This window comes from Tachyglossus aculeatus, unplaced genomic scaffold (assembly GCF_015852505.1).
Source record: "Tachyglossus aculeatus isolate mTacAcu1 unplaced genomic scaffold, mTacAcu1.pri SUPER_30, whole genome shotgun sequence".
Lineage (NCBI taxonomy): Eukaryota > Metazoa > Chordata > Mammalia > Monotremata > Tachyglossidae > Tachyglossus > Tachyglossus aculeatus.
Window position 1 is genome coordinate 1,736,996 of NW_024044837.1, and position 9,996 is coordinate 1,746,991.

Below are 9,996 nucleotides of genomic sequence, written 5' to 3' on the forward strand. Positions count from 1 at the left end.
CCGAGGTAAAAGAATTATATCAAACTTTTCAGCTCAGTTGCCAGTATGAATTTAGAGAAGCAGTGAGGCCTAGTGGAAAAAACATAGGCCTTGGAATCAGAAGATCTAGGTTCTAATGTCAGCTCTGCCACTTGCCTGCTGTGTGACCTTGGGCAAGACTCCTAACTTCTCTGTGCCTCAGTTTCCACATCTGTGAAATGGGCATTAAATTCCTCTTCGCCCTTTCCCTTTAACTATGAGCCCCATGTGGGACAGGATCTGTGTCCATCCAAATTATCTTGTATCACCCGAGTACATAGCATATTGTTTTGCACATAATAAGTACTTTACACCGATATTACTGCTATTATGATGATGTGTATGGCTTCTCTGGTGCAGGTTGATAATCATCTCAGTTTTCTTCAGATATTTCATTGCCCATGGCACCTGGTTGATTCTGTGGAGCCATTCACAGTCTCCATGGGTGGGCTTCTAGAACACAGTTGTCTTTGTACAGTAATTCTTGAGTGACTTTGCATGATGCTCAAAATCTGTTGAGGTGGAAGAGTTTCCCATTCCAACCTGTGCATCCAGGTCTCTTGTTTTGAAGATGTGTAATGAATCATCATCAATTGTATTTATTGAGCGCTTACTGTGTGCAGAGCACTGTACTAAGCGCTTGGGAAGTACAAGTTGGCAACATATAGAGACAGTCCCTACCCAACAGTGGGCTCACAGTCTAAAATAATGAATGTGAATGATTGATTAAAACCCAATGTGTTTAATCTGGGAAAGCTCCCTGGAGGTGTTAATTCTTATGCATTTTACCTTGGGAGAATAGTGGGGATGAAGTTTTCAAAGCTGGAGGAGTTATGGGACTGGTCCACTCCATTGCAAGAAGAATGGGGTCCTGCTAGAAAGGAGACCAAGCAGCTGTGACGAAGAAAAATTGCCAAAAAAATAGTGTGGTGGGAAATGGTGAAGGCTGAACTGGAGCCAAAAAAATAAAACCTAGGTAAAATTATTTTTAAAAGTCCCAAAGCAGTTAAGTGGAGTGATTTGCCTAAGGTCACACAGCAGACAAGTTGAGGAGCAGGGATTAGAACCCAGGTCCTTCTAATTCCAAAGTTCTGATTGGAATGGGCTTGGTCAGGATCCGCACAACTGGAGCCCACCCATTGTGGATATCAGCAGGAAACACTTCCCGGGAAGCCCCGAGTCTGGGCTTCCACTCCCAGGGTATGGACCCTCTTCTAACCTGTGATCTGACCCTTGGGGTCCCTTGCAGGAGCCTCAAATGCTGACCTTCTGCTCCCCTACCTCAAAAAAGCCTGGTGATTTCCACATCCCTGCAGACACCCATCCAACCCACAGTGATCACCTGACTCCTTGGTGGCTTCTCCTATGGCCCACTGAGTTCTTAGCATCCTGAAACTCCCCAGAAATTTTTCATTCAAAGGTATTTTGTGAGCATCTACTGTATACCAAGCACTGCCCTAAGCACTGGAGAAAGGAACAAAGATGGTGTTTCAGACACTGTACCTGACCCACTGGGGGTTCACAGTCTAAAAATAAAGGAGGGGTAGAGGTGGGGGAAGTGAAGTTGGCAAGGGACAAATTCCTTCCTCACCGTAGATCTATGACCCCTCAGCCTTCTTCTGCTGTAAACTTGCTTATCTTCTTTCATTAGTAGTTGCTGTTTCTGGCCATTTCTGTCTCTCCCAAGGAAGCTACAGAATGCAAGCCAAGAAGGAGGTGTCCTCTAGGCCCTATTTGAATTCGATTCATTTCAATTCAGTTCAATTCAATTGTATTTATTGAGCGCTTACTGTATGCAGAACACTGTACTAAGTGCTTGGGAAGGTACAATACAACCATAAACGGTGACATTCGCTGCCCACAATGAGCTTACAGGCTAGAGTTGCGGGGGACAGACATCAGTGCAAATAAATAAAATTACAGATATGTACATAAGTGCTGTGGGGCTGGGAGTGGGAAAGAGCAAAGGGAGCAAGTCAGGGTAACCCAGAAGGGAGGGGGAGATGAAAAAAAGTGGGGCTTAGTCTGGGAAGGCCTCTTGCCTTCAATAATGGTATGAAGGTGGTGGGGGAGAGTAATGATCTGTAGGATTTGAGGAGGGAGGGCGTTCCAGGCCAGAGGCAGGACGTGGGCTAGGGATCAGCGGCGAGACAGGTGAGATTAAGAAACAGAGAAGGTTAACACTAAAGGAGCGAAGTGTGTGGGCTGGGTTGTAGAAGGAGAGAATCGAGGTGTGGTAGGTGAGGGTTCCCCAACAACCACATCCTCTTTGGGGCTCCAGAGTTCAGCTATATCCCCTCTCAGTTTACACTGCTCATTCGTTCCCCTCACCATCTCAATTGAGGGGAGATTTGGGCTAAATAATAATATTCTTTGAATATCTCCCCAGCAGATACACAGGTCCCATGGAGAGGGGAAACCAAACTGGCATCCCAGAATTCCTCCTCCTGGGACTGTCTGACTGGGCGGAGCAGCGGCAGCTCCTTTTCTTGCTGTTTCTCTGGATGTACCTGCTCGGGGTCCTGGGGAGCCTGCTCATTGTCCTGGCCATAGGCTCCGACCCGCACCTGCACACCCCCATGTACTTCTTCCTCACCAACCTCTCCCTGGCCGACGTCTGTCTACTATCCACCACGGTCCCCAAGATGCTGGTCAACATCCAGACCCACAGTAAATCCATAACCTATGCTGGCTGCCTGGCGCAAATGTATTTCTTCATTCTGTTTGTAAGTCTGGACAACTTTCTCCTCACCGGGATGGCTTATGACCGCTACGTGGCCATATGCCACCCCCTCAACTACACCACCATCATGAGCCCATGGCTCTGTGTGCTGATGGTTGCTGGGTCCTGGAGTGTCAGTATACTCCTGGCCCTGATACACACCCTATTGGTGGTTCCATTATCCTTCTGTGCTGACGATGAAATCCATCACTTTTTCTGTGAACTTAATCAGGTCCTGAAGCTATCCTGCACTGACACCCTCATTAATGACACAGCTGTGTTGATTTTGGCAGTAGTTCTGTGTGTGGTTCCCTTTGCTGGACTCCTATTCTCATACAGTCGCATCGTCTCCACCATACTGAGAATCCCGTCTGCCAGGGGAAGGGGCAAAGCTTTCTCCACCTGTGGCTCTCACCTGTCTGTGGTCTGCTTGTTCTATGGCACTGGTTTTGGGGTCTATTTTAGTCCCACATCTACCCACTCATCCCAGAAGGGATCTAAAGCATCCGTGATGTACACGGTGGTCACCCCTATGCTGAACCCCTTTCTCTACAGCTTGAGGAACAAAGACATGAAATGGGCCCTGAAAAAAGTGTTCAGCAGGAAACTTCTCTTCACCTAGTGACCATTATCCTTTCTCCTGGTAGCTGGGACCCTGATATTTCAACTTTCCTGGAAAGGAAAGGAAAGTATAGGTAGACCCCATGACACAACGGGTTAGGTTCTTTGGAAATGTGATAGTGTCATGAATGGGGTTATTATTGAATATGTTTTCTCCAAGATTTACATATTATAAATTAGGATCTGCTCCAGAACCTCTGAAAAGTAATATGAAATTCGTTTTCATGTTATAGCAATAAACGTCACAAAGCTATTGCTTAATCTTTTAAAAAAAACTTAAAGGCTAACTTCACAATATTAAGTAATGAGAAGCTTGTGAAGCTGTGTGGAAGTCTGCAGAAACAGAAGCTTGTTCATTCATTCATTCATTCAATCATATTTACTGAGTGCTTACTGTGTGCAAAGCACTGTACTAAGTGCTTGGGAAGTACAAGTTGGCAATCTATAGAGACAGTCCCTACCCAACAACGGACTCACATCCTAGAAGGGGAGACGGACAACAAAACAAAACATGTGGACAGGTTTCAAGTCATCAGAATAAATAGAAGTAAAGCTAGATGCACATCATTAACAAAATAAATAGAATAGTAAATATGTACAAGTAAAATAAATAGAGTAATAAATCTGCACAAACATATATACAGGTGCTGCGGTGAAGGGAAGGAAGTAGTGCGTGGGGGATGGGGAGGGGGAGAGGAAAAAGGAGGCTCAGTCTTGGAAGGCCTCCTGGAGGAGGTGAGCTCTCAGTATTACTTTGAAGGGAGGAAGAGAGCTAGCTTGGTGGATGTATGGAGGGAGGACATTCCAGGCCATGGGGAGGATGTGGGCTGGGGGGTCGAAGGTGGGACAGGCAAGAACAAGGTACAGTGAGGAGGTTAGCGGCAGAGGAGCGGAGGGTGCGGGCTGGGCTGTAGGAGAGAAGGGAGGTAAGGTAGGAGGGGGCAAGGTGATGGAGAGCCTTGAAGCCGAGAGAGAGGAGTTTTTGCTTGATGCGTAGGTTGACTGGTGGCCACTGGAGATTTTTGGGGAGGGGAGTAACATGCCCAGAGCGTTTCTGCACATAGATGATCCGGGCAGCAGTGTGAAGTATGTATTGAAGTGGGGAGAGACAGGAGGATGGGAGATCAGAGAGGAGGCTGATACAGGAATCCAGTCGGGATAGGATGAAAGATTGAACCAGCAAGGTAGCGGTTTGGATGGAGAGGAAAGGGCGGATCTTAGTGATGTTGCAGAGGTGAGACCAGCAGGTTTTGGTGATGGATTGGATGTGAGGGCTGAACGAGAGTGCAGAGTCGAGGATGACACCAAGGTTGCGGGCTTGTGAGACAGGAAGGATGGTAGTGCCATCTACAGTGACGGGAGAGTCAGGGAGAGGGCAGGGTTTGGGTGGGAAGATAAGGAGTTCAGTCTTGTACATACTGAGTTTTAGATGGTGGGCAGACATCCAGATGGAGATGTCCTGAAGGCAGGAGGAGACCCCAGACTGAAGGGAGGGAGAGAGAACAGGGGCAGAGATGTAGATTTGGATGTCATCAGCATAGAGATGATAGTTGAAGTCGTGGGAGCAAATGAGTTCAACAAGGGAGTAAATGTAGATAGAGAACAGAAGGAGACCAAGAACTGACCCTTGAGGAACCCCTACAGTAAGGGGATGGGAGGGGGAGGAGGAGCCCGCAAAGGAGACTGAGAATGAATGGCTGGAGAGATAAGAGGAGAACCAGGAGAGGACGGAGTCTGCGAAGCCAAGGTTGGATAGCGTGTTGAGGAGAATTGGGTGGTCCACAGTGTCGAAGGCAGCTGAGAGGTCCAGGAGGATTAGAATAGAGTAGGAGCCGTTGGATTTGGCAGGAAGGAGGTCATTGGTGACCTTTGAGATGGTAGCTTCAGAGCAGTGTAGGGGACGGAATCCCTTCTGCTTGGGTATTAGACTCTGAAGCTTTTGCTTCATGTGATTGCATTTAGAGCTGATTATTATTACTATTATTGCTAACAATAAGAATAATAAGGAAATTGTTAACACTTAGTGTGTGTCATATACTGTATTAAGTGCTGAAGTAGATATAAGTTAATTGTCAGACATAGTCCCTGTCCCACATAGGGCTCACAGTTCAGGTATGGTCATATAAAACCCAAGTGCGACTAAAACTACTGACCACTTAATATTCAGTGTGCTCCAATGAACATGCGTAATTATAAACTCCAGCTTGAATAATAATAAACTTGATTAACCTTGGGCAAGTCATTTAAGTTCTCTGTGTCTCATTTCCCTCATCTGTAAAGTAAGGATTAAATACCTGTTCTCTCTCTTACTTAGACTGTTAGTCTCACATGGGAGAGGGACTGTGTCTGATCTAATTATCTTGTACCTGCCCCCGTGCTTAGTACACTGCTCTGCACACAATATAAGCACTCAATAAATACTATTGATTGATAGAAAATGGGGAGAGAAGTGGCTTGCTGAATGTGTAGATTTGGGGGAGTCCTGGGGGGGGAGTCCCAGGAAGAAGGGAGGATGTGAGCAATAGGTTGGTGGTAAGAGAGGGGAGAACAAGGCACAGTAAGTAGGTAGGGTTTGAGAGGAGTGAAGTGTGCGAGTTGGGGTATAGTGGGTGAAGAATGAGGATAGTGGGAGGAGAGATTATTTAATGTCTTGAAGCCAATGGTTAGGAGTTTCAGTTTACGTGGAAAGGAATGCACAGTTGTTGGAGGATTTGAAGAGATAGGGAGACATGCTTTTATGCATGTTTTAGAAAAAGGAAATGAGCAAGGTATGGGCTGGAAAAGGGAGAGATAGGATGCAAGAATGTCAGTGAGGAGGCAGATATAATAGTCGGGTTGGGATATGACAAGTGCTTGGATCAGCAAGGTGACAGTTTGGATGGTGAAGAAGCGGTGTATTCTGAAGATGCTGTGAAGAAAGAATGAACAGGATTTGGGGAGTAATCCAATATGTTGGTGGAAAGAGAGAGAGAGAACTATTGAGGATAATGTACGCTGCAGGTGATGGGAAATTTGGGGGAAGAGAGGATTTGGGAAGAAAGATGAGGAGTTCAGTTTGGGACACGTTGAGTTTGTGGTGTCTGCAGAACATCCAAGTAGAGATGTCCCGAAGGAGGAGGTAATACGAGACTGTAAAAATGGAGAGATCGGGGCCTATGATGTTGGTTTGGAAATCATCTGTTCAGGGGTTTTAGTTGAAGCTGTGGGAGCAAATATGTTCTTCCAGGAAGGGTATGTAGATGGAGAATAGAAGGGGACCCAGAACTGAGCCCTGAGGGGTCCCCACAGGGGGTAGAAAGAAGAGGAAGTGCTGGTGAAAGAGGCTGAGAAGGACCAGCCAGCAAGGAGGTGAACCAGATGATGATTGTGTCAGAAAAACCAAGGGATAATAGTGTTTCCAGGGAAAGGGGATACTCCACAGTGTCAAAGGCAGCCGAGAGGTCTAGGGGGATTACGAGGTAGTAGAGGCTGTTCAGTTTGAAGACAAATACATTGCTACAGTGAAGAGGAGCAAGGAAGGCAAAAGGTGACTTTAAGCACCAAAAAAGGGCCAGTGCCGGCCTTTCTGTGCAGTCTGTGTATGGTCGGCAGTGTGTCTCAGGCTTTGGCTCTAGGAGCAGCTCACGAAGCACTGGAAGTGGTGGGACCGAGGCTCAACTGTCCTTTTGGATGGGAGATTTAACGCCCGTCTTACCCTGAACCATGATAGACAGTTGGATTTATATCCCACAGGGCCAGTGAACACAGTAGTATATGTAAAGAAAAGGCACATTTCACAATCGGTCCAGCAAAAACATTATCTCTCAGACAAGCAAAACCAAACATATTAGCATGTAGAAATGACAGAGCTAGCCTTCTTGTTTCAGTCAACCCCCCTCTCCACCCATCAGCCAACCAGCTCTCCCAGTAAGCCTGGCTTTCAGACTAAAGGCTATCTACAGCAATTCCGAGAGAAGCAGCGTGGCTCAGTGGAAAGAGCACGGGCTTGGGATTCAGGGGTCATGGGTTCTAATCCCGGCTCTGCCACTTATCAGCTGTGTGACTTTAGGCAAGTCACTTAACTACTCTGTGCCTCAGTTACCTCATCTGGAAAATGGGGATTAAGACTGTGAGCCCCATGTGGGACAACCTGAATACCTTCTATCTCCCCCAGCTCTTAGAACAGTGCTTGGCACATAGTAAGCATTTAACAAATACCAAAATTATTATTATCATTATCAAGGGGGAATGTGGATTTAAAAGGTCTTCCCACTGACCAGCTGATTAGCATGTGCTGGGAGATTGAGCAGAGCCCCTATTTCTTAAAGAGGAAAGGGCGGATCTTGGCAATGTTGCGGACCTGAGACCGATCTCTCTCCATTTTTACAGTCTCATATGCCCCGATCACTCTCCATTTTTACAGTCTCGTATTACCTCCTCCTTCACGACATCACTACTTGGATGTTCCGCCGACACTACGAACTAAACGCGTCCCAAACTGAACTCCTCATCTTTCTTCCCAAATCCTCTCTTCCTCCAAATTTCCTGTCACCTGCAATGTAGACATTATCCTCAATAGCTCTCTCTCTCTTTCCACCAACATATAAGATTACTCACCAAATCGTGCTCATTCTTTCTTCACAGTATCTTCAGAATACGCCGCTTCTTCAGCATCCAAACTGCCACCTTGCTGATCCAAGCACTTGTCATGTCCCAACCCGACTATTGTATCTGCCTCCTCACTGACCTCACTGCATCCCATCTCTCCTTTCTCCAGCCCATAGTTCGCTCATTTCCCGTTTCTAAAACATGCAAAGAAGCATGTCTCCCTATGCCTCAAAATCCTCCAACAGTTGTGTATTCCTTTCCATGTGAACAGAAACTCCTAACCATTGGCTTCAAGACATTAAATAATCTCTCTCCCCACTATCCTCATTCTTCACATACTATACCCCAACTTGCACACTTCACAGCTCTCAAGCCTTACCTACACAATCAATCAATCAATCAATCGTATTTATTGAGCACTTATGGTGTGCAGAGCTGTGCCTTGTTCTCCCCTCTCTTACCACCCACCTATTGCTCACCTACTCCCTTCTTCCTGGAACTCCCTCCCCCTACACATTCAGGAAGCCACTTCTCTCCCCATTTTCTATCAATCAATAGTATTTATTGAGTGCTTATATTGTGTGCAGAGCAGTGTAGTAAGCACGGGGGCAAGTACAAGATAATTAGATTGGACACAGTCCCTTTCCCATGTGGAACTAACAGTCTAAGTAAGAGACAGAACATGTATTTTATCCTTGTTTTGCAGATGAGGGAACTGAGGCACAGAGAAGTTTCATGACTTGCCCAAGGTTAATCAAGTTTATCCGTACAGGAAAGCAGGTTAATTTCACAGAAGAAGTGAAGGATCATTATTTGTGCAGAAGGATAAGCGAAGCATCAGTAAGGTATGTATTAAGGCAGCAAGGCCACTGACTATCTAAGACCCAGTAACCATCAGGGCACAGAGCCGTGGGTTCATGATCACGGTATAATGAAGGAGGTGACATATGGCCACATGGCGGTCATAAGCCATCCCTGTGAGGAGGACACTGTCCATTACTCCAAATAGATGAAAAAAGTACCCTTGCGCCAGGCAGCCTGTGTAGGACATGGATTTATATTGGGTCTGAACATCGGCCAGCTTCTTGGGGACCATGGTGGACAAGAAACAGATGTCAGCAAGAGAGAGGTTGATGAGGAAGAACAGGTGCGGGTTGAAGCCGATGGCCAGGACGTTGAGCAGGCTCCCCAGGAACCCCGAGCAGGTACATCCAGAGGAACAGCACAAAGAGGAGCTGCTGCTGCTCCGCTCGGTCTGACAGTCCCAGGAGGAGGAATTCTGAGAAGCTGGTTTGGTTTCCCTTCGCCATGAGGCCAGAGGATCTGCTGGGGGAGACGTGACAGGGGAAGGGAATGGTGGAGCAGTCACATCATGGTAAAAATCAGTCTAGGCTTTGTGCAATGATTACTGATAAATCTCCAAATCCGGCAGAAACTTCTGTCTATTGACACCCTGTATTATCACAAGAACTTCTTTCCGTGCTCTTCACACAATAAGTGCTCAAAAATTGGATTAATCAACTGCTTAGCACTCTATCATCCTCCTCCTCGTTACCTATCCACTCTCTTCTCCCACTAAATGCCAGCTTGCACTCTCCATTCTTTCAAAGTTCACCTTCTCACTGTGCTTAGTGCTTGTTTCTCCCACTTCAGATCCCTGGCTCATGCCCTTCCCCTTGCTTAGAACTTCTTTGTCCTTCAAATCCTCCAGACCACAGCTCTCTCCATCTTCCAATCCTTTCTGAAATCCCAACTTCTCCAGGAGGTCTTACTCAGTGAACTTTCCTTCTCCCCAGGTCCTATGTTCCTTGCTACCATCTTAGCACTTTTTCCTTCACAACCTCTCTTCACACTTTTGTGAGAGGAGACGGATGATAGAGTGCTACTCAGTTGATCAGTCCATTTTTTTGAGCACTTACTGTGTGCAGAGCACTGAAGTAAGTTCTTTCGATAATACAGAGTACCAATAGACAGAAGTTTCTGCTGGTTGTAAAGATGAATGGGTAACCATTACACAGAGACTATACTGATTCTTAACATGATGTGAT

The 9,996-nt window shown here is 46.4% G+C and overlaps 1 protein-coding gene across 1 annotated transcript; it reads left to right on the plus strand.

The window, feature by feature from the left end:
* The first annotated feature begins 2,423 nt into the window (after window positions 1-2,423).
* On the plus strand, window positions 2,424-3,362 carry LOC119921809 (olfactory receptor 7G3-like). The gene has a single exon (XM_038741837.1). It carries the CDS (start codon window positions 2,424-2,426, stop codon window positions 3,360-3,362), a length of 939 nt encoding a protein of 312 aa, XP_038597765.1.
* Window positions 3,363-9,996: the final 6,634 nt, after the last annotated feature.

What these genes read in the sequence shown, in the direction of transcription:
- LOC119921809 (XM_038741837.1), top strand. Translation starts at nt 2,424, where the DNA reads ATGGAGAGGGGAAACCAAACTGGCATCCCAGAATTCCTCCTCCTGGGA.